This window comes from Mustelus asterias, chromosome 17 (genome assembly GCF_964213995.1).
Source record: "Mustelus asterias chromosome 17, sMusAst1.hap1.1, whole genome shotgun sequence".
Lineage (NCBI taxonomy): Eukaryota > Metazoa > Chordata > Chondrichthyes > Carcharhiniformes > Triakidae > Mustelus > Mustelus asterias.
In genome coordinates, this window is record NC_135817.1 from 87,919,677 (window position 1) to 87,945,211 (window position 25,535).

At 45.1% G+C, this 25,535-nt stretch overlaps 1 protein-coding gene across 3 annotated transcripts in view; it reads right to left on the reverse strand.

Moving 5' to 3' along the window:
* gbe1b (glucan (1,4-alpha-), branching enzyme 1b) overlaps window positions 1-25,535 on the reverse strand; it is a 580,146-nt gene that overhangs the window by 509,147 nt on the left and 45,464 nt on the right. For all 3 annotated transcript variants that reach the window (XM_078233069.1, XM_078233067.1, XM_078233068.1), the window contains exon 2: window positions 16,263-16,432. In XM_078233069.1, the coding sequence (XP_078089195.1) occupies window positions 16,263-16,432 (170 nt within the window). The remainder of the gene's footprint in view (window positions 1-16,262; window positions 16,433-25,535) is intronic.

Consider the following 25,535-nt stretch of genomic DNA (forward strand, 5'->3'; position numbering starts at 1 on the left):
CAGCTGCTCCCTATCCACTCTGTCCATGTCCCTCATAATCTTGTACAACTCGATCAGGTCACCCCAGTCCTCTCTGCTCCAACGAAAACAACCCAAGCCTATCCAACCTCTCTTCATACTTAAATGTTCCATCCCAGGCAGCATCCTGGTGAATTTCTTCTACACCCTGTCCAGTACAATCACAACCTTCCGATAATGTGGCGACCAGGACTGCACACAGTACTCTAGCTGTGGCCTCACCAAAGTTCTATATAACTCCAACATGACTTCCCTGCTTTTGTAATCTATGCCTCAACTGATAAAGGCAAGTGTCCCATATGTGTGCAGTATTGGTCCCCTTATATGAGGAAGGATATATTGGCATTGGAGGGAGTGCAGAGAAGGTTCACCAGGTTGATACCGGAGATGAGGGGTTTGGATTATGAGGAGAGGCTGAGGAGATTGGGTTTGTACTCGTTGGAGTTTAGAAGGATGAGGGGGGATCTTATGGAGACTTATAAGATAATGCGGGGGCTGGATAGGGTGGAGGCGGAGAGATTCTTTCCACTTAGTAAGGAAGTTAAAACTAGAGGACACAGCCTCAAAATAAAGGGGGGTCGGTTTAAGACAGAGTTGAGGAGGAACTTCTTCTCCCAGAGGGTGGTGAATCTCTGGAATTCTCTGCCCACTGAGGTGGTGGAGGCTACCTCGCTGAATATGTTTAAAGCGCGGATGGATGGATTCCTGAGCGGTAAGGGAATTAAGGGTTATGGGGATCAGGCGGGTAAGTGGTACTGATCCACGTCAGATCAGCCATGATCTTATTGAATGGCGGGGCAGGCTCGAGGGGCTAGATGGCCTACTCCTGCTCCTATTTCTTATGTTCTTATATGCCTTTTTTACCACCCTACTAACGTGTCCTTCAGCTTTCAGAGAGCTGTGGACAAACGCGACAAGGTCCCTTTGTTCCACAGAACTTCCTAGTATCCTACCGTTCATTGAGTACTTCCTTGTCAAATTATTCCTGCCGAAGTGTATCCTCTCTCACTTTTCAGGCTTAAATTCCATCTGCCACTTATCTGCCCATTTGACCATTCCGACTAGATTTTCTTATGGCCCAAGACACTCCACCTTACTGTTAACCACCCAGCCAGCCTTTGCGTCATCTGCAAACTTACTAATCGTACCTTCACATAATCAATGTCATTTATATAAATGACGAATAGGGGGCCCAACACAGATCCCTGTGATACGCCATTGGACACTGACTTCCAGTCATTAAAGCAGCCTTCTGTCATCACCCTTTGTCTCCTACAACTGAGCCAGTTTTGAATCCACTTCATCAAATTAGCCTGTATCCCATGTGAATTTACCTTCTTTACAAGTCTCCCATGTGGGATCTTGTCAAAGGCTTTGCTGAAATCCATATAAACTATACCGACTGCACTCCCCTTGTCTACACACCTGGTCACCCCCTCAAAAAATTCAATCAAATTTGTTAGGCATGACCTCCCTCTGATGAAGCCATGCTAACTACCCCTAATCAAGTTTTGCCTCTCCAAGTAGAGGTAGATGCTGTCCTTCAGAACTTTCTCTCATAGTTCCCCTACCACTGACGTGAGACTCAGTGGTTTGCACAACCCTTCTTAAACAGCAGAACCACATTAACTGTTCTCCATTGGTCTGGCATATCCCCTGAGTAAGAAGTCTCACAACACCAGGTTAAAGTCCAACAGGTTTATTTGGTAGCAAATACCATAAGCTTTCAGAGCGCTGCTCCTTCGTCAGATGGAGTGGAAATGTGGAAATTTCCACTCCATCTGACGAAGGAGCAGCGCTCCGAAAGCTTATGGTATTTGTTACCAAATAAACCTGTTGGACTTTAACCTGGTGTTGTGAGACTTCTTACTGTGTTCACCCCAGTCCAACGCCGGCATCTCCACATCATATCCCGAGGCCAGAGAGGAATTGAAAATTTGGGTCAGAACCCCTCCAATCTCCTCCCTTGCCTCCCAGAGTAGCCTAGGACACAATTCATCTGGTCCTGGATATTTATTCACTTTTAAGGCTGCCGACACCTCCAATACCTTGTCCTTCCGAAGTCAATTTGCTCAAGAACCTCTCAGTCCCTCTTCCTGAATTCTATACCATCGTCCTCATTTTCTTGGGTGAAGACGGATGTGAAGTATTCATTCAACACTCTACCAATGTCCTCTGGCTCCACCCACAGATTGCCCCTTGTTCCTTAATGGGCCCTACTCATTCCCTGGTTATCCGCTTCCCATTCATAGACTTACAGAATATCTTGGGATTTTCCCTACTTTTATCAGCCAGAGCTCTCTCATATTCCCTCTTTGTATTCCTAATTGATTTCTTAAGCTTCACCCTGCACTTTCTAAACCTCACCAATGCCTCCACTGATTTGCTTTCCTTCTAATCAACACCTCTTGGTGCTCAGATGTAGCAACACAGGAGAATTTCTGCTCCCTAGATCTAGAATACCTGACGCTGAAATGCCCCTACTACCTTCCGTCGAGTTCACCCCTGTTATCCTGACAGCAGTTTACACCCCACCCCGTGCGGACATGAAGACAGCGCTGGACAAAACACATACCATCAAAAATAGCCTTGAGACGCAACATCCTGAAGTCTTGTTCATCGTGGCCGGAGACTTCAACCAGGCCAAGCTCAAGAGTGCCCTACCAACACGTCTCCTGTTCCACCAGAGGCCCAAACATCCTCACCCACTGCTACACACATATCAAACATGCTTACCGCTCTGTACAGTACTACAGTAATAGACTTCATTAGTAAGTGCATGGAAGACTGTGCGCCAAAGCAGCAAATCCACGTGTTACCCAACTGGAAACCATGGATGAACAGGGATCTCCACTGCTTGCTGAAGTCCAGGTCTGAGACGTTCAAGTCAGGCGACCCTGACCAATACAAGAGATCAAGAGACGATCTACAGAGATCCATCAAAGATGCCAAGAGATAGTATTGGACCAAGCGAGAGTCCCAGGCTAGCCATACGGACTCCCATCCATTATGGCAAGGTCTGCAAGATGAAGGCATGTAAAATCGCCAGCAACAATGCACTCCTCCCCGATGAGCACAATCCATTCTATGCCCATTTTGAGCAAGTGGTCAGCAAGAGCATGCCTTCCGCCCTGGAAGCCTCAGCTGAGGTCACGATCACAGATGTCAGATCAACCTTCATGAAAGTCAACCCACAGGAAGCGACTGGCCCAGATGGGGTACCCTGACAAGCACTCAGATCCTGCACAGACCAGCTGGCGGGGGTATTCGCAGACATCTTTAACCTCTCCTTATACCCTCCCTACTTCAAGAAGATGACCATCATCCCAGTACCAAAGAAAAGGCAGGCAGCGTGCCTTAATGACTATCATCCAGTGGCTCTGACATCCATCAGTATGAAGTGCTTTGAAAGGTTAGTCATGGCAATTGCTACAGATACACTATAGAATGTATTCTTTGCAGTTGCATCACAGTTTGGTGTGCCTCCTGCTTTGTCCAAGACCACAAGAAACTACAAAGGGTCGTCAATGCAGCCCAGTCCATCACGCAAACCAGACTCCCGTCCACTGACTCCATTTATACTTCCCGCTGCCTGGGGAAAGCAGCCAGCATAATCAAGGACCCCGCACATCCCAGGCCAACTCTCTGCCACCTTCTTCATTTGATTTTTCTCTACACCCTAGCTATGATTGTAACACTACATTCTGCACCCTCTCCTTTCCTTCTCCCCTAAGTACTCTATGAACGGTATGCTTTGTCTATATAGTGTGCAAGAAACAATACTTTTCACTGCATGGTAATACATGTGACAATAATAAATCAAAGCAAAGGAGTTGCAGCGGAATTTGGCCGCTAAATGAAATGTTAAAATTTTAGAGCAAGTGCAGGAGCAGAGAGAGTGGGTGCTGATATACATCTATACATAAACCTTTGAAGGTGGCAGGATAACTTGAGAAGGCCGATACCAAGGTGATGAGGAGGTTTGCCAGAATAGCACTGGGATGAAAGATTTCAGTTATAAAGAGACAAAGGAGAACAATTTTCCTTTTAAGTATTTGTTCAACTCTCCTTTTGAAAGTTATAACTGAATTTATGTCCTCTGCACTTTCAGCAAAGTGCCTTCCAGATCACAGCAACACTGTTAAAAACGTTCATGTCCCCTCTGGCTGTTTTGCTAACCAGTTTAGACCTGTATTCTCTGGTTACTGGAAACATGTTCTCTTGATTTTACAGTATCAAAACCATTCACATTTTAAAATTTGTTCATGGGATTTTGACATCGCTGGCTGGACCACTATTTATTTCCCACCCCTGAGGGCAGTTAAGTCAACCGCATTGCTGTGGATCTGGGGGTCACACATAGCTTGTGGCTTTTGCTACCAAATAAACCTGTTGGACTTTAACCTGGTGTTGTGAGACTTCTTACTGTGTTCACCCCAGTCCAACGCCGGCAACTCCACATCACGGTCACACATAGGCCAGACCAAGTAAAGATGGCAAATTTCCATCCCAAAAGGACATGAGTGAACCAGATGCGTTCTTCCGACAATTGACAATGGTCACCATGGTCACAAAGGCTGCTGCATAAGATAAAGGTGCAAGGTGTTACGGGTAATGTATTAGCATGGATAGAGGATTGGTTAACTAACAGAAAGCAAAGAGTGGGGGTAAATGGATGTTTTTCTGGTTGGCGATCAGTGACTAGTGGTGTACCTCAGGGATCAGTGTTGGGACCGCAATTGTTTACGATTTACACAGATGATTTGGAGTTGGGGACCAAGTGTGATATGTCAAAGTTTGCAGATGACACTAAGATGGGTAGAAGAGCAAAGTGCGCAGAGGACGCTGAAAGTCTGCAAAGGGATATAGATAATCTAAGTGAGTGGGCGAGGGTCTAGTAGATGGGGTACAATGTTGGTAAATGTGAGTTCATCCATTTTAGTAGGTATAACAGCAAAATGGACTATTATTTAAATGGTTAAAAAGCTGCAGCTGTGCAGAAGGACCTGGGTGTCCTTGTGCATGAATCACAAAACATTAGTTTGCAAATACAGCAAGTAATAAGAAGGCAAATGGAATTTTGCCCTTCATTGCTAGAGGGATGGAGTTTAAAAACAGGGAGGTTATGTTGCAGCTGTCTAAGGTGTTGGTGAGGCCACATCTGGAGTACTGTGTACAGTTTTGGTCTCCTCACTTGAGAAAAGATGTACTGGCACTGGAGGGGGTGCAGAGGAAATTCACTAGGTTGATTCTGGAGTTGAGAGGGTTGACTTATGAGGAGAGACTGAGTAGACTGGGGCTATACTCATTGGAATTTACAGTATAAAAACACAAAATTATGAAGGGAATTGATAAGATAGAAGCAGGGAAGTTGTTTCCACTGGCAGGCGAAACTAGAATTAGGGGGCATGGCCTCAAAATAAGGGGGAGCGGAGTTAGGACTGAGTTGAGGAGGAACTTCACACAAAGGGTTGTAAATCTGTGGAATTCCCTGCCCAGTGGAGCAGTTGAGGCTCCCTCATTGAATGTTTTTAAGGCAAAGAAAGATAGATTTTTGAACAGTAAAGGAATTAAGAGTAATGGTGAGCAGTGAGTGGGAGCTGAGTCCACGAAAAGATCAGCCATGATCTTATTGAATGGCGGAGCAGGCTCAAGGGGCCAGATGGCCTACTCTTGCTCCTAGTTCTTATGTTCTTATTAGACTTTTATTTCCAGGTTTTGATTGAATTCAAATTTCACCATCTGCCATGGTAGGATTCAAACCTGGGTCCCCACATCCCCCTGGATCTCAGATGGGCAGCACGGTAGCATGGTGGTCAGCACTGCTGCTTTACAGCTCCAGGGACCAGGGTTCGATTCCTGGCTCGGCTCACTGTCTGTGCGGAGTTTGCACATTCTCCCCGTGTCTGCGTGGGTTTCCTCCGGGTGCTCCTGTTTCCTCCCACAGTCCAAAGATGTACAGGGTAGGTTGATTGACCAAGCTAAATTGCCCCTTAGTGTCGCGGGATGCGTAGATTAGAGGGATTAGTGGATAAATATGAGGGTTAGAGGGATGAGCAGGTAAATATGTAGGGATACGGCCCGGGTGGGATTGTTGTCGGTGCAGACTCGATGGGCCGAATGGCCTCTTTCTGCACTGTAGGGTTTCTAATAGAAACATAGAAAAACTACAGCACAAAGCAGGCCCTTCGGCCCCACAAGTTGTGCCGAACATATCCCTACCTTTTAGGCCTACCTATAACCCTCCATCCTATTAAGTCCCATGTACTCATCCAGGAGTCTCTTAAAAGACCCTCTTGAGTTTGCCTCCACCGCCACTGACGGCAGCCGATTCCACTCGCCCACCACCCTCTGTGTGAAAAACTTCCCCCCAGCACCTTAAACATATGTCCTCTCGTAGTTCTATGGTTTCTATTACTAGTCCACTGACAATACAACTGTGCCACTGCCCATCAAATCTGTCCCTCCTTGCTCTAAGGGGAACAATCCTGGCTTCTTCAGTCTTTCCACATTACTGAAGTCGCTCATGCCTGTACTATTTTAAGAAATCGCGTCTGTATCCTCCCCAAGGCTTGGAAACTCTTCCTGAAGCATGATGCCCAGAATTGGACACAATATCACAGCTGAAGTCTAACCAGTGATTCACAAAGGTTCTCCGTGACTTTCCTGCTTTTTTAATCAATGCACATATCCAAGAAGCGGAGGTGCCAGCGTTGGACTGGGGTGGGCACAGTAAGTCGTCCCACAACACCAGGTTATAGTCCAACAGGTTTATTTGGTATCACGAGCTTTTGGAGCACTGCCCCTTCATCACCTGGATTTTTATTTGCTTCAAAGATTGAAACTACTTGCTGACTAACACAGCCTCCCTTTCATCCTGCATGGTCAATCATGCTTCAATATTGACCCATTACAATCTCCCTTCCCCAACTCTCTCAATTTCATTCCTCCATCAATTCTACCTTTGCTGCCTCAAACCTTTTCATACTTTTTCTAGTTCCAAAGTCTTGTGACACTCTGAATGCCACAGGAGCAGCACGGTGGCACAATGGCTAGCACTGCTGCCAGGGACCCGGGTTCAATTCCGGCTTTGGGTGACCGATTCTCCCCGTGCCAGTGTAGGATTCCTCCAGGTGCTCTGGTTTCCTCCCACAGTCCCAAAGATGTGTAGGTTAGGTGGATTGGCCATGCTAAATTGCACTTTAGTGTCCCAAGATATGCAGGTTAGGAGGATTAGTGGGGTAAATATGTGGGGTTACGGAGTAAGCCTGAATGAGTTCGCGCAGACTCGATGGGCCAAATGGCCCCCCCTTCTGTAATGTGAGGATTTTTTTTAAAAATTCATTTGTGGGATATGGGTGTCGCTGGCTGGCCAGCATTTATTGCCCATTCCTAGTTGCCTGAACGCAGTTGAGAGTCAACCTCTGCTGTGGCTCTGAAGTCACATGTGGGCCAGAGCAGGTAAGGACGGCAGATTTCCTTCCCTAAAGGACATTAGTGAATCAGAAGGGTTTTTCCGACAATTGACAATGGTTTCATGGTCATCAGTAAATTTTTAATTCCAGGAGTTTTTTTTATTAATTTAATTCAAATTCCACCATCTGCCATGGAGGGATTTGAACCCGGGTCCCCAGAATATTAGCTGAGTTTCTGGATTAGTAGTCGAGTGATAATACCACTAGCCTATCACCTCCCCCTAATTCTACAAGTGGATACCTTCACATGGCCTGCTTCCATCCCCTTCAAGAGATTATCAAGTATCTTTGGATGTTACATATTACGCTAATTATATAGAATTTACAGCATAAGACCATCTAGTCTATGTCAGGTTTACACTCTACACCTTAATCCTATCTGTTTAACCTTCTATTCCTTTATCCCTTCTGTTTTTCTAGCTTTCCCTTTAATACACTAATGGTGGAAGTGTCAATTATGAGGGGGCACATGTTCAAGATGGGAGGGGAAAGTTTAAGGGAGATGTGCGGGGGAGGTTTTTCACGCAGAGAGTGGTGGGTGCCTGGAACGCGCTGTCAGAGGTGTTGGTGGAAGCAGGCGCATTAGCAACATTTATGAAGCAGCTGGATGGATACAATAGAGAGGGAATAGAGGGATATGGACCAAGTAAGTGCAAAACATTCGTTTTTAGTTAGGGCAACATGATCAGCACAGGATTGCAGGGCCGAAAGGCCTGTTCCTGTGCTGTACTTTCCTTTGTTCTTCGAAGACCCAACTACAAAGTGCTTTGGGATTTTTGTTTTTAATTACTGGGGCTCTGGAAATGCGAGTTGCAGCATTTGTACTTGAACACTGCAAAGGTCCAAAAAAGAAAAAGCCTAAGAAGAAAATCTAATTGAACAATAGGTGGTAAAATGGTGGAGTGAGGGAGACTTTCTGCCTCCTTTATGCTTTGCAAAATACTGAAATACAACAGTTAAATTAGACTATCCATAACCTTTAAATTCACTTACCATCAGGAGATTAACAGCAAACCCATTATTGACTACGCTGGGATGTAGGAAAGTGAGAGATGTGGAGGAGGTAGCCTAAAGCTAGCTGCTGCTACAGGACTAACAGTGAGAAGTGTTTTTCAGAGATGAGGTCGGGGGTTAAGAGATCAAACTAATGTAATTAAGTGCTCAGTAGAATGAGATATTCCACCAGATCTAATCATCAAAATCAGACCAGTTCCTCAACAGACTGAAATCAATATCATTCAAGTCAATCAAAAAAAATCCCAAGGCTCTGCAATATCAAACAAACACATAAAGCATAGAATCAGCAGCAGACACCATCACTGGCATTAGTGTGGATCAGGCACCTCAAACCTGCTCGATGAGCTGATAAATTGAAATCATTTCAACAAACATACAACCGTGGATCTGAACTTCCTGCAGGCAGCAGGTGCTATACATCAGAAGATGCAACATTCCTACCTGAGCAACGACTTGCAGTTTATAGCACCTTTAATGGCGTAAACATCCCCAAGATGTTTAACAGGAGCTTAACAGCAAAGAAAACTGACACCAAGCCAAAGAAGGTGGCATTTGGGCAAATGGCCAAAAGCTTAATCAATCAGTTAGATTTCAAGCTACATCTTAAAGCAGAGGGGTAACAAGGTTCCAGAGGGAGTTCCAGTGTTGATGCCCATGGTAGCTGAAGGCAGCGGCCAATGGGTGGAGCAATTAAGATCTGGAATGCTTGAGAGGCTGAAATGCATGAGAAGAGATCTCAGTTTAGGGTTGGAGGCAGTGGGAGATAGGCCATGGAAGAATGTGAACAGCATAGGCGCGATGTGTTGAAGGGCCTTTTCTGTGCTGTAGACGTCTTGTTACTCTAGAGGATGGGAAATTTAAAAATTGAGGTATTGATAAACTGAGAGCCAATGCTGTTTTTATTCATTCATGGGACATGGACGTCGCTGGCTGGCCAGCATTTATTGCCCATCCCTAGTTGCCCAAGGGCAGTTGAGAGTCAACCACATTGCTGTGACTCTGGAGTCACATGTCGGCCAGACCAGGTAAGGACGGCAGATTTCCTTCCCTAAAGATCAGTGAACCAGATGGGTTTTTCCGATAATCAACAATGGTTTCATGATCATTGGTAGATTCTTAATTTCAGATATTTTTTTTACTGAATTCAAATTCCACCATCTGCCGTGACGGGATTCGAGCCCGGGTCCCCAGAACATTCACTGAGTTTCTGGATTAATAGTCTAGCGATAATGCCACTAGCCATCGCCACCCATGTAGGTCAGTGAGTAAAGGGTGAATGCGAATTGGTGCAAGTTAGTATATAAGCAGCAGTTTTACATCAGCTCAAATCTATGGACAGTGGAAGAGGGGGCAGGGGAATGATAGGCATATGCGCTTACTGCTACATATTCATCTGTAAGTGCTTTAATAGTCTGAATGTTAGTTATTTCAGGGGAGGAGAGGTGTCAGGTAAGCAATTTCACAGTGGACATTAATGACAAAGAACTACTAAGAAAGCGATAAAGGAAAGATAGATTATGAAACTAAACTAGCACAAAATCTGATAGTAAAAGTTCTTACAAATATATAAAAAGGAAAAGAGTAGCTAAAGTAAATGTTGGACCCTTCGAAGACGAGAAGGGGGATTTAATAATGGGAAACAAGGAAATGGCCGAGGCCTTAAACAAGTTTTTTGTGTCGGTCTTCGAGGTAGAGGACACAAATAGCTTACCGAAAATTGACAGTCGTGGGACTGTAGGGGGTGAGGTCCTTAAAACGATTACTATTACTAAAGAGATAGTGCTTGGTAGGCTAATGGGTCTAAAGGTAGACAAGTCCCCAGGCCCAGATGGAATGCATCCCAGGGTACTGAAAGAAATGGCAGAAGTAATAGCAGTTGGTTGTAATTTATCAAAATTTGCTGGACTCTGGGGAAGTGCCGGCTGATTGGAAAACAGCTAATGTGACGCCACTGTTTAAAAAAGGAGGTAGACAAAAGGCGGGTAACTACAGGCTGGTTAGCTTAACGTCCGTAGTTGGGAAATTGCTGGAATCCATCATTAAAGAAGAAATAGCAGGACACCTGGAAAAAAATGGTTCGATCAAGCAGACGCAGCATGGATTCACGAAGGGAAAATCCTGTTTGACAAATTTACTGGATTTTTATGAAGATGTAACGAGTGCGGTTGACAGAGGGGAACTGGTGGATGTGGTGTTTTTGGATTTCCAGAAGGCGTTCGATAAGGTGCCTCACAAAAGGTTGCTGCAGAAGATTAAGGTACACGGAGTTGGGGGTAAAGTGTTAGCATGGATTGAGGATTGGCTATTTAACAGGAAGCAGAGAGTTGGAATAAATGGGTGCTTTTCTGGTTGGCAGTTGGTGACTAGTGGCGTGCCACAGGGATCGGTGCTGGGCCTCAACTGTTTACCATATACAGACGATCTGGAGGAGGGGACCGAGTGTAGGGTAACAAAGTTTGCGGATTACACAAAGATGAGTGGGAAAGCGAATTGCGTGGAGGTTGCGGAAAGTCTGCAGAGAGATTTGGATAGGCTAACTGAGTGGGCGAGGATCTGGCAGATGAAGTATAACGTTGACAAGTGTGAGGTTATCCACTTTGGAAGGAATAATAGTAAAATGGACTATTATTTAAATAGTGAAAAATTACAACATGTTACTGTGCAGAGGGACCTGGGGGGTCCTTGTGCATGAATTGCAAAAACTCAGTTTGCAGGTGCAGCAGGTGATCAAGAAGGCAAATGGAATGTTGGCCTTTATCGCGAAGGGGATGGAGTATAAAAGCAGGGAGGTCTTGCTGCAATTGTACAAGGTACTGGTGAGGCCGCAACTAGAGTACAGTGTGCAATTTTGGTCCCCTTGTTTGCGAAAGGATATATTGGCCTTGGAGGGAGTGCAGAGCAGGTTCACCAGGTTGATACCGGAGATGAGGGGGTTAGCTTATGAGGAGAGATTGAGTAGATTGGGCCTGTACTCGTTGGAGTTTAGAAGGCTGAAGGGAGATCTTATAGAGACATATAAGATAATGAAGGGGCTAGACAGGGTAGAGGCAGAGAGATTCTTTCCACTTAGAAAGGAAACAAGAACTAGAGGACACAGCCTTAAAATAAGGGGGAGTCAGTTTAGAACAGAATTGAGGAGGAACATCTTCTCTCAGAGGGTAGTGAATCTCTGGAATTCTCTGCCCATTGAAGCAGTGGAGGCTACCTCGTTAAATATGTTTAAGTCACACGTAGATAGATTTCGGATCAATAAGGGAAATAAGGGTTATGGGGAGCGGGCGGGTAAGTGGAACTAAACCACTATCAGATCAGCCATGATCTTATTGAATGGCGGGGCAGGCTCGAGGGGCTAGATGGCCTACTCCTGCTCCTATTTTTTATGTTCTTATGTACTTGTATCCGCTCAAGAAACAAAAATGCCTCCAATCTATCACGAGTAGCTCTATGACGAAAAACAAAGTTTTACATATAATACCCTAAACTTTGACAGCCGTCTTATTCCTGAATATATTTCTTAAATATAAATTAATGGAACATTTACTTTGTTCCAAACACATTACCAGAGTTATGATAAATGAATGGGAAAGAGACACAAAGACATTCCAAATTTCCTCGGAGGATACAGCAGGATATAGATCGGTTGGAGACTTGGGCGGAGAAATGGCAGATGGAGTTCAATCCGGACAAATGTGAGGTAATGCATTGTGGAAGGTCTAATACAGATGGGAAATATACAGTAAATGGCAGAACCCTCAAGAGTATTGATAGGCAAAGGGATCTGTGTGTACAGGTACACAGGTCACTGAAAGTGGCAACGCAGATGGAGAAACTAGTCAAGGCATATAGCATGCTTGTCTTCATCGGCCAGGGCATGGAGTTTAAAAATTAGCAAGTCACTTTGCAGCTTTATCGAACATTAGTTAGGCCGCACTTGGAATATAGTGTTCAATTCTGGTTGCCACACTAGGATGTGGAGGCTTTGGCAAGGGTACAGAAAAGCTTTACCAGGATGTTGCCTGATATGGAGGGCATTAGCTATGAGGAGAGGTTGGAGAAACTTGGTTTGTTCTCACTGAAACGACGAAGGTTGAGGGGCGACCTGATAAAAGTCGACAAGATCATAAGGAGCATGGACAGAGTGGATAGTCAGAAGCTTTTTCTCAGGGTGGAAGAGTCAGGGTGGACGAGGGGGCATAGATTTAAGGTGCGAGGGGCAAGGTTTCAAGGAGATGTATGAGGCAAGTTTTTTTACACAGAGGGTGGTGGGTGCCTGGAACCCGCTGCTGGGGGAAGTAATGGAAGTGGATACGATAGTGAGTTTTAAGGGGCTTCTTGACAAATACATGAATAGGATGGGAATGGAGGGATATGGTCCCCGGAAGGGTAGGGGGCTTTAGTTCAGTCGGGCAGCATGGTCGGTGCAGGCTTGGAGGGCCGAAGGGCCTGTTCCTGTGCTGTAATTTTCTTTGTTCTTTGTACCTGATACCACAGCATTTTCAAGAACACTTGCACATTTCAAACATGACATTGATAGCTCAGTAATAGTGAAGGCTCCTACCAAAACTTCATAACATTACCCCTGAGTCACCACCAGCTAGTTACTAAGACTAAATCAGAGCGTGTGTAACGTCACTTGAGCTGAGCTTCAAACCTCATTAGGCATCAGACCCACATCTTTCCTCCTCTGGACATCAGTCCTCTGACCCGAACTCACTGCCTCATATCAACCCTTCCATTATCTCAACCCCTTTAATACCCCCTTCACCAGCATTCCGAATTCTAACCAACATGAAGTCTAACTCCCTCAGAACTCTGCTATACACATGCTGTTCCATCATCGCTGCCCCAACAAACTCAGAATTCAAAATCATCATTTTCGTTCCTGGATCTCATGGAGGTCATGCATTTTTCTCTGTTGTTGATGGGTTTTAATTGCTTACAAGAATCAGAAAGAAATGTTCCAACTCTTTATCCTGTCTAACTGGCCTTGGATGTTTAATGTTTCTTTTTGCCTCTCCTGGGAGACTGGCGGTACACAGTTGGGAAATCTCTTGGCCTGATCCATAAGGCTTCACAAATGTGAGACTGGCAAGATGGAACAACTGACCTTTTTCTGTCCGTCACGTTTGTCTGTTTGCATTCAAAGAAGTCAGTCAAATAACAACGTAGAAGTTACAAGGGATCAGGCCATTCAGCCCAACAAATCTATATCAGCATTTACCCTCCATGCTAGCAACATTTCCAAGTGTGTTTGCCCACTCCTTCATCCACCTGTCCAAACTAATCTCAAGCATTCAATAGCTTTTGCCTCAACGGCTAACACTGGAAGCGAGGCCACAGCTTTACAACGGTGTGCAAAGACGTTTCTCCTGCCTTCTGTTCTTAATCAGATAAATTACACAGAGCCATTAATGCAGTTAAAATTCCAAAAGCATTTCACAGGAGCAATTATTAAGCAAAACTTTCCAATGAGCTACAAAGTGAATTATTAGGGCACATGGCTAATTCTTGGTCAGAGGTGGATTTAATAACCATCTTCGAGGAGGACAGATAGAGGCAGAGGCATCTGTCCCTAATTCATCTGCCTCCTAATTACCCCCCATTATATCAACCCCTCCAAGGGAGTTAGGACCTTGGCAGCAAAAGACACAGACACCAAAGGTGGGTTGATTAAAACCAAGATTGCTCAAGAGGCAGCAAAGAATTGAAGGAATCACAGAAAAGTTACGGCACAGAATCAATCTCAGAATCCCTATAGTGCACCAACATTCTGACATAGCAACTTACCCAGGCACACTCCATGCTCTATCCCTGTAACCCCACATATTTACCCCGCTAATCCCTCTAACCTACACATCTTGGGTCACTAAAGGGCACTTTAGCATGACCAATCCACCTAACCTGCACATCGTTGGACCAGCTCTCCAAACGAACATTAAGACCCTGTGCCATTCCCTGCCTTTTCTCCATACCCCTGCATGTTGCTTCTATTCAAGTAATCATCTAATGCCCTCTTGAATGCCTCGATTGAAACTAAAGGCATTGGTGCTGTGCAGGTATCTCAGAGGGTTGCAGAGCTGCAGGAGATTACACAGAAATAAGGAGGGGCAAGACTATGGAGGTATGTAAGAGAAAGCACGAAAATTTTAAAATGAAGGTGGTCTTAACCAGAAGCCAGTGCAGGTCAGCGAGCACAAAGTGACAGATGAAGGAGACTTTGTGCAAGTTAGGACACTGCAGGCAGCAGAGTTTTGGAAGCCAGCCAGGAGCTAATTGGGTCAGTCCGATATAGAAGTAACAAAGGCATAGATCTTGTACCTATGATCACTCTTTCCAGACTTCACAAATACTTAAAACAGTCTGTTTCTATCCACCATTTCCCACTCAGAATTTAGCGTTATCATACTGACCCATAAACTGCAATGTTCGAATGAATAGAATCCAATACTTCTTCACATTTAATTCTCTATATGCCAAGCAACAACCTATCAAATCTGTGTTGCATTATTATTCTTTTTAATCGGCCAATACTACAACACCGTATTGAAATGGAGGTCTTAAGGTTTTATATCGGGGAGGCGATGGCCTAGTGGTATTATCGCTAGGTTATTAATCCAGAAACTCAGCTAATGTTCTGGGGACCCAGGTTCGAATCCCACCACGGCAGATGGTGGAATTTGAATTCAATGAAAAAAATCTGGAATCAAGAACCTATTGACCATGAAACCATTGTTGATTGCCGGAAAAACCCATCTGGTTCACTATGGTCCTTTAGGGATGGGAATCTCCCGCCCTTACTTGGTCTGGCCGAGATGCGACTCCAGAGCTACAGCAATGTGGTTGACTCTCAACCATAACATGGGCAATAAATGCTGGCCAGCCAGCAACACCTATGCCCCACGACTGAATTAAAAACAAATCATCCCTTGGGATTTATATTCCATACTTTGCAATAAAAACTATAATTCCCAAGACACTTTCTATTTTTTTCTTAACAGCCTTTTCAACCAGAGTTGCTGCCGGCACGGTGGCACAGTGGTTAGCACTACTGCCTCACAGCGCCAGAGACCCGGATTCAATTCGAGCCTTGGGTCACTGTCTGTGCGGAGTCGGCACGTTCTCCCCGTGTCTGCATGGGTTTCCTCCGGGTGCTCAGGTTTCCTCCCACAGTCCGAAAGACGTGCTGGTTAGGGTGCATTGGCCGTGTTAAATTCTCCCTCAGTGTACCCGAACAGGCGCCAGAGTTTGGTGACACGGGGATTTTCACAGTAACTTCACTGCAGTGTTAATGTAAGCCTACTCATGACAATAAATACATTTAAAACTTTAAATATCCTGTACCCCCAAATCAGTTTTTGGCAGTCTGCTGCCATTCAATCTTTCATTACAGTTCTAAAAATAACAGCAATGAACAGGACATTGAGTCACTCAAGCCAGTTCCAACATTCACGGCTATCTGTACTTCAACTCCATTTGCTCATCTTTACTTCACATCCAATCACTTAACTATAACAAATGTCATTTTCCACAAACAAAATAAATGTACCATCTGTGGATAAAAACTTCTAAACCGAAGAATCCACCCTATCTAAAAACAAAACTCAGTGTTCCACCAACAAGAGGGACGATGGAATACTTCCAACATTTTCTACTTCTATCTCAGACTCCCAGCATCTGCTGCATTTTGTTTGGAAGAACGTTATACTGCTGAGATCAAGTAAAAGCAGGTTTGCATGGACAGTGAATACTTACTGAAATCTCCGACCAGAGTCACAGATTCTGCTCCTGGAGCCCACTCCTTGCAATAAATTCCGCCATCAGCCTGCCGATTGACACCGAAGGATTCATAGCCACGAGAAAACGAGTCCAGACCTCCTTCCTTCTCTTCGATGGTTTTTGCCAAACTTGCAAATTTTTTATACCTTTGGGAACAAGAAAAGTAAATACGTTAAGATGGCAAAGGAAGTCACGGGTGTGACAACAGTTAAAACGGCAGAGGATAACTAATGGGAGGTGAAACTTTTTTTTAAGAAGCATATAAAATTGCAGATACAGGGTTTGTATTCATGATATTTCTGTGATTAAATAGGTCACCAACATTCATGTGACAGGTGCACACGTGAAGAATGGCAAAGCATAGTGGGGTTGGGAAACTAAGGGGAAATCAATCAGTGCCTGGCATCTGCAAAATTCAATCAGTCTCTTAAACAAAGGTAAAGAGGAGGAATAAAGCTCTGTAGTAAGAGATGGATGGAAAGTATCTCGAACATAAAGGCAGGCTTGTATTAGTTTCAGTTTTTCCACAAACTCAGGGAAATCCTTCCCCTCCTAGTATCCAACAGCATTACCACCAAAGGAATTTAATACCTCGCAGAGAAAATATAACACAGGATTGACAAAACTCAGTGCTCAAGAGGGAGTTCACTTCAAGTGACAGCCACCAGTGATGCTTAAATTCAGGATCCATGCAGCCACAGAGCAACCATCCCAACACACTGTAATGTTCTGACAGGTAATGTTGCTTGGAATGCTCCAGGTTCAATCTCATCTCTCAGGACTCCATACAACCTCCACAACCCTGGTTCAAAGCACATTGAGAAACTATTGGCTGAAACCAGTCTCCGGCATAATATGCTCTCCGTCAGCAAAAATTTATTCGGAATCGTAGTAAGATTGATGGCAGCGGAGGCAAAATAAAGATTGAACGGTGGGATAATGGCTCATGGCAATGCTAGCTTATGAAAATGAAATGAAGCTGCCTGTATTCTGATACAGTAAGAAGTCTCACAACACCACGTTAAAGTCCAACAGGTTTATCTGGTAGCAAAATCCACTCGCTTTCGGAGCACTGCCCCTTCGTCAGGTGATGAAGGAGCAGCAAGCGCTCCGAAAGCGAGTGGATTTTGCTACCAAATAAACCTGTTGGACTTTAACCTGGTGTTGTGAGACTTCTTACAGTCCAACGCCGGCATCTCCACATCATGTATTCTGATAGTCAGCTGCTGCCATTATTAAATCCAAGCCCAGCTATCGCCCAAAGTCAGATTCAATTTTCTTATAATGTTCTTGTAATTTTAATTGCAAGTGTCAAAAGGTGGTTCGGGGGGGTAACACTTCCTGGTTGTGGGTTCAAGCCCCACTCCACAGATTGAGCACAAAATTTCAGTTGACTCTTCAACTTTTCCAGATGCCCCATAGAAAGCATTCTTTCTGGTTGTATCACAGCTTGGTATGGCTCCTGCTCTGCCCAAGACCGCAAGGAACTACAAAAGGTCGTGAATGAAGCTCAATCCATCACGCAAACCAACCTCCCATCCATTGACTCTGTCTATACTTCCCGCTGCCTCGGCAAAGCAGCCAGCATAATTAAGGACCCCACGCACCCCAGACATTCTCTCTTCCACCTTCTTCCATTGGGAAAAACATACAAAAGTCTGAAGTCACCTACCGACCAACTCAAGAACAGCTTCTTTCTGAATGCCAGACTTTTGAATGGACCTACCTCGCACTCAGTTGATCTTTCTCTGCACCCTAGCTGTGACTGTAACACTACATTCTGCACTCTCTCCTTTCCTTCTCTATGAACGGTATGCTTTGTCTGTATAGCACGCAAGAAACAATATTTTTCACTGTATACTAATACATGTATTAGATAATAAATCAAATCAAAAAATCAAATCAGTGTACCAGTATGGGAGTGCTGAACTGACAGAGGTACCGTCTTAATGAGATCGTGCTGCATGTAAATTAGCTGCTGCTTTCACTTCATGACAACATTGACTACGACTACACTTGAAAAGTACTTCATTGGTTATATGATGCTTTGGGGCATCATTGGTCACGAACGGCGCTACAGGAATGAAAGTCTCGCTTTATGACACAGTGCCTTTCAGACTAAGGGTGTAAAGAATTTCTCAGCCATTCTGTATTACCTGCGCAGTTCGACTCTCATGCAATCAAACCGTGTACAAGTTTTCTCTGCTTAAGATCAAAGCTGTGGAGATGCCGGCGTTGGACTGGGGTAAACACAGTAAGAAGTTTAACAACACCAGGTTAAAGTCCAACAGGTTTATTTGGTAGCAAAAGCCACACAAGCTTTCGAGGCTCTGAGCCCCTTCTTCAGGTGAGTGGGAATTCTGTTCACAAACAGAACTTATAAGACACAGACTCAATTTACATGAATAATGGTTGGAATGCGAATACTTACAACTAATCCAGTCTTTAAGAAACAAAACAATGGGAGTGGAGAGAGCATCAAGACAGGCTAAAAAGATGTGTATTGTCTCCAGACAAGACAGCCAGTGAAACTCTGCAGGTCCACGCAACTGTGGGAGTTACAAATAGTGTGACATAAATTCTGATTCTAGGATCGCATGATAAAGACTCAGGAGGAAAAAAGCTGAAATATTTATGTGAAATAGTGTGACATAAACCCAATATCCCGGTTGAGGCCGTCCTTGTGTGTGCGGAACCTGGCTATCAGTTTCTGCTCCGCGACTCTGCGCTGTCGTGTGTCGCGAAGGCCGCCTTGGAGAACGCTTACCCGAATATCAGAGGCCGAATGCCCGTGACCGCTGAAGTGCTCCCCAACAGGAAGAGAACAGTCTTGCCTGGTGATTGTCGAGCGGTCCACCATCCACCAGGTACACGGTACATACTCTTGCAACTCGGCCAACGTTGTCTACCTGATACGCTGCAAGAAAGGATGTCCCGAGGCATGGTACATTGGGGAAACTATGCAGACGCTGCGACAACGGATGAATGAACACCGCTCGACAATCACCAGGCAAGACTGTTCTCTTCCTGTTGGGGAGCACTTCAGCGGTCACGGGCATTCGGCCTCTGATATTCGGGTAAGCGTTCTCCAAGGCGGCCTTCGCGACACACGACAGCGCAGAGTCGCGGAGCAGAAACTGATAGCCAGGTTCCGCACACACAAGGACGGCCTCAACCGGGATATTGGGTTTATGTCACACTATTTCACATAAATATTTCTGCTTTTTTCCTCCTGAGTCTTTATCATGCGATCCTAGAATCAGAATTTATGTCACACTATTTGTAACTCCCACAGTTGCGTGGACCTGCAGAGTTTCACTGGCTGTCTTGTCTGGAGACAATACACATCTTTTTAGCCTGTCTTGATGCTCTCTCCACTCCCATTGTTTTGTTTCTTAAAGACTGGATTAGTTGTAAGTATTCGCATTCCAACCATTATTCATGTAAATTGAGTCTGTGTCTTATAAGTTCTGTTTGTGAACAGAATTCCCACTCACCTGAAGAAGGGGCTCAGAGCCTCGAAAGCTTGTGTGGCTTTTGCTACCAAATAAACCTGTTGGACTTCAACCTGGTGTTGTTAAACTTCTTACTAAGATCAAAGCTGCCAGTATAAACTGCCTGTTATTTTGAAAGGATACAGAAACATTTTAGCTCCATTTTCAATTGCAAACAAGCATAAAAAAGCTTCATGACTGCATAGCTGCTGAGATTCCTTTCAAGAAAATTGTGTCAAAACACAATATTGGAGACATACCCAGATCGAAAAGCGATAACTTTTAAACTAGCAAAATATCTCAGGCAATGACACAACCTTCCATTGCAGACACAATGGGCCAAATGGCCTCCTTGTGCACAGTAATAATTCTATGATTCTGTGAATTGGACCTCCCAAAACCACAATGCACACTACTTGGACAGACAAGGCGGCACCGGTAGCACAGTGGTTAGCACTGCTGCTTCACAGCTCCAGGGACCCGGGTTCGATTCCCAGCTTGGGTCACTGTCTGTGTGGAGTTTGCACATTCTCCTCGTGTCTGCGTGGGTTTCCTCCGGGTGCTCCGGTTTCCTCCCACAGTCCAAAGATGTGCGGGTTAGGTTGATTGGCCATGCTAAAAAATTGCCCTTAGTGTCCTGGGATAGGTAGGTTAGAGGGATTAGTGGGTAAATATGTAGGGATATGGGGGTAGGGCCTGGGTGGGATTGTGGTCGGTGCAGACTCGATGGGCCGAATGGCCTCTTTCTGTGCTGTAGGGATTCTAAGATTCTTCTAAGATTCAAATGCACAGAAATACCATCACCTTTAAGCATCAACTTTGCAGACTTAAACACTTTCTCCACCATCAGCAAAGCATGACAGGAGTGTGTATCAGCTAGAGGGTGCTCTGCAGCAGATCAATTCCAGACCTTTGACAGCATCTTCCAAACCAGCAACCCCAACCACTTAACATACCAAGGGCAGTGGATAGATGGGAACACAACCACCTGTGAGTTTCCCTCCAAGTCACACATAATCCTGGCTTAAAATAAATCTCTCAACACCAGGTTAAAGTCCAACAGGCTTACTTGGATCACGAGCTTTCGAAGTGCTGCTCCTTCATCAGGTGAGCTCCGAAAGCTCGCGATTCCAAATAAACGCGCTGGACTTTAACCTGGTGTTGAGAGACTTCTCACTGTGCCCACCCCAGTACAACATCTCCATAGTAAAATAAATCAATCTTCATCATGTCAAAATCCAGGAACCCCCCTCCTCAACAGCACTAGCGCTGTGGGTGTACCTGTACCAAATGAACAGTGGTTCAAGGTGGCTCACCATCACCTTCTCAATGGCAATTTGGGATGGGCAATACATTGCCAGGTGAGGCCCTTGTACACACAATGAAGGAATAAATAAAGACACCAATGAACCATTCTCACTGTTTAAAAAAAGTTTATTTATTAGTCACAAGTAAAGCTTACATTAACACTGCAATGAAGTTACTGTGAAATTCACTTAGTTGCCACACTCCGGCGCCTGTTCGGGTCAATGTACCTAACCAGCACGTCTTTCAGTCTGTGGGAGAAAATAGGAGCACACGGAGGAAACCCACGCAGACACGGGGAGAATGTGCAGACCCCGCACAGACAGTGACCCAAGCCAGGAATCGAACCCGGGTCCCTGACGCTGAGAGGCAGCAGTGCTAACCACTGTGCTGCCGGTGGAGGCCATTTGCCTCAGTGGTGCCAAAACCCAAGGTCATCTCCAGTGGAGTTGAAACTTACTCTTCCACCTGAGTATTGCAAATGCCAGATATCTAACAACAATTTGGGTGCCATGGTATAAAAAAGAAATACATAAACATGGACAATTTATATTTATGTCGTGGTGTTAATGTGCAAAATGGGCCTACGCACTATACAGGAGCATTATAAAACACAATTGGACACCAACCCACATTCAAACAAATGGTTCAATGTTAATCGAGAGGGTAGGCTTTAGGGAGCATCTGAAAATTTAAAAAGGGAAGTCCAGAGTTTCAGGCTTATCAACTGAAGGTGTGGCCACTAATGATGGAGAAATCAAAATTAGGGATGCTTAGGAGACCATTTGCAAATGAGCACAGTTACATTGGAGAGTTGTGGATCTGGGGCAGATTAAAGAGAGAATGAGGAACGGCTGTGGACGGATTTGAATTTTAAAGTCAAGACAGAGGGCACGGTGGCACAGTGGTTAGCACTGCTGCCTCACAGCAAGAAGTCTCACAACACCAGGTTGTTCTCTTTGACCTGTGCTTAACCCTCTCTCCACTCACATTGTCTGTACCTTTAAGACTTGATTACCTGTAAAGACTCGCATTCCAACCATTATGTTGTAAATTGAGTTTATATCTTTATATGCCCTGTTTGTGAACAGAACTCCCACTGACCTCAACCGCCTCAGCACCAGGGACCTGGGTTCAATTCTCAGCTTGGGTCACTGTCTGTGTGGAGTCTGCACGTTTTCCCCGTGTCTGCGTGGGTTTCCTCTCACAGTCCAAAGATGTGTGGGTTAGATGGATTGGCCATGCTAAATTGTCCCTCAGTGTCAGGGTAAATAAATAAGGTTATGGGGGTAGGGCCTAGGTGGGATTGTGGTCAGTACAGACTCAATGGGCTGAACGGTCTCCTTCTGCACTGCAGGGATTCTATGATGCTGTGACAAAAGCAGACAATGGAAGTCTAAAACAAAAAACAGAAGTTGATGGAAACAGCACCAATACCCAATTCTGATGTAGGGTCATCAACCTGAAACTTTAACCCGTTTCTCCCACAAATGCTGCTTTACCAGCTCAGTGTTTCAAGTGTTTTCTGCTTCAAACTCAAGATTGGGAGTCAGTGCAGGTCAGTGAACACAGGGAACGATGGGTAAACTGCACTTGGCACATTTACAAGGTGGGTGGTAGAGTTCTGGATGACCTCAGGATTATGGAAGGCAGGATCTGGAAACCAAAATGGGTACCTTGAAATACAGTAAGAAGTCTCACAACACCAGGTTAAAGTCCAATAGATTTATTTGGTAGCCCAAGCCACTAGCTTTCGGAGCGCTGCCCCTTCATCAGGTAAGTGGAAGTTCTGTTCACAAACAGGGACATCCTTTCCTGCAGCGTATCAGGTAGACAACGTTGGCCGAGTTGCAAGTGTATTTACCATATATCTGGTGGATGGTGTTCTCACGTGAGATGACAGGGAAGAATGTCCCGAGGCATGGTACATTGGGGAGACCATGTAGACGCTACGGCAGCGGATGAATGAACACCGCTCGACAATCACCAGACAACAGTGTTCTCTTCCTGTTGGGGAACACTTCAGCAGTCACGGACATTCGGCCTCTGATCTTTGGGTAAGCGTTCTCCAAGGCGGCCTTCACGACACACGACAACGCAGAGTCGCTGAGCAGAGACAGATAGTCAAGTTCCGCACACATGAGGATGGCCTCAACCGGGATCTTGGGTTCATGTCTCACTATCTGTAACCCCCACGATTTTCCTGGGCTTGCAAAATCTCACTAACTGTCCCGGCTGGAGACAATACACATCTCTTTAACCTGTACTTAACCCTCTCCCCACTCACATCGTCTGCACCTTTAAGACTTGATTGCCTGTAAAGACTCGCATTCCAACCATTATTTTGTAAATTGAGTTTGTCTCTTTCTGTGCCCTGTTTGAGGACAGAACTCCCACTTACCTGATGAAGGATCAGCGCTCCGAAAGCTAGTGGCTTGTGCTACCAAATAAACCTGTTGGACTTTAACCTGGTGTTGTGAGACTTCTTACTGTGTTTACCCCAGTCCAACACCGGCATCTCCACATCATACCTTGAAATAGCCAAGTTGAGAGTTAACAAAGACATGAAAGAAGATTTCAACAGCATGGATCTGAGCCAAGGGCAGAGGCGGGCAATGTTACGGAGGATGAAATGAGAGGTCTCCACGAGAGAGAGAATGTATGGTGAGAAGCTCATACCGGGGTCAAATGTGGCAAAGTTGTAACAATTTGTTTAGTTTCAGCATGTTAGAAAAACAAAAATCACAGGATCCACGGAATAATTAAACTGAATTCTGAAGTTAAAACCCAGAATACCATTAAGAAACACCGAAGAAAAAGAGGAGAAGGATTAGGCCATTCGCCCCTTCGGGGTCTGCTCCACCATTCATTATCATCCAACTCAGCTACCTGTTCCCGCTTTCCCCACCAATCGCTGGTTCATATATGTAATAGGCTCAGAAAAACAGGATGTGAATTTTCTTCAATCAGTGTTGAGTACAGCACATGATCAGAGGCCATTACACTGGTTAAAAACAAGGGGTCACCCATTTAAGACAGAAATTAGGACGTTTCTTTCTCTGAGGGTAGAGAGTCTCTGGAACGCTCTTCCTCAAACGGCAGTGAAAGTAGAATCTTTGCATATTTCTGAGACAGAACAAGATAGATTCTTGATTAATAAGGGGGGTCAAAGATTATTGGTAGCCATGATGTGGAGATGGTGGCGTTGGACTGGGGTGCGCACAGTGAGAAGTCTCACAACACCAGGTTAAGGTCCAACAGGTTTATTTGGAATCACAAGCTTTCGGTGCACTGCTCCTTCATCAGGTGAGTGGAGGTTAGTTCACAAACACAGCATATATAGGCAGAGACACAATTGCAAGATAATTACAGATTGGAATGTAATTGACGAGGGAAGGGTCGTGGATGTCGTCGATATGGATTTTAGTAAAGCGTTTGACAAGGTCCCTCATGGCAGGCTGGTGCAAAAGGTGAAATATCACGGGATAAAAGGTGAGCTAGCTCGATGGGTGGAGAACTGGCTTAGCCATAGAAGACAGAGGGTGGTAGTGGAAGGGTCTTTTTCCGGCTGGAGGCCTGTGACTAGTGGTGTTCCGCAGGGCTCTGTACTGGGACCTCTGCTGTTTGTGATATATGTAAATGATTTGGAGGAAGATGTAGCTGGTGTGATCAGTAAGTTTGTGGATGACACAAAGATTGCTGGAGTTGCAGATAGTGATGAACATTGTCAGAGAATACAGCAGGATATAGATAGGCTGGAACATTGGGCGGAGAAATGGCAGATGGAATTTAATCCAGATAAATGCGAAGTGACGCATTTCGGTAGATCTAACATAAGGGGAAACTATACAATAAATGGCAGAACCATCAGGAGTATAGACACACAGAGGGACCTGGTTGTACAAGTCCACAAATCCTTAAAGGTGGCAGCACAGGTGGAGAGGGTGGTCAAAAAGGCATAAAGAACAAAGAACAAAGAACAGTACAGCACAGGAAACAGGCCCTTCGGCCCTCCAAGCCTGTGCCGCTCCTTGGTCCAACTAGACCAATTGTTTGTATCCCTCCATTCCCAGGCTGCTCATGTGACTATCCAGGTAAGTCTTAAACGATGTCAGCGTGCCTGCCTCCACCACCCTACCTGGCAGCGCATTCCAGGCCCCCACCACCCTCTGTGTAAAAAACGTCCCTCTGATGTCTGAGTTATACTTCGCCCCTCTCAGCTTGAGCCCGTGACCCCTCGTGATCGTCACCTCCGACCTGGGAAAAAAGCTTCCCACTGTTCACCCTATCTATACCCTTCATAATCTTATACACCTCTATTAGATCTCCCCTCATTCTCCGTCTTTCCAAGGAGAACAACCCCAGTCTACCCAATCTCTCCTCATAGCTAAGACCCTCCATACCAGGCAACATCCTGGTAAACCTTCTCTGCACTCTCTCCAATGCCTCC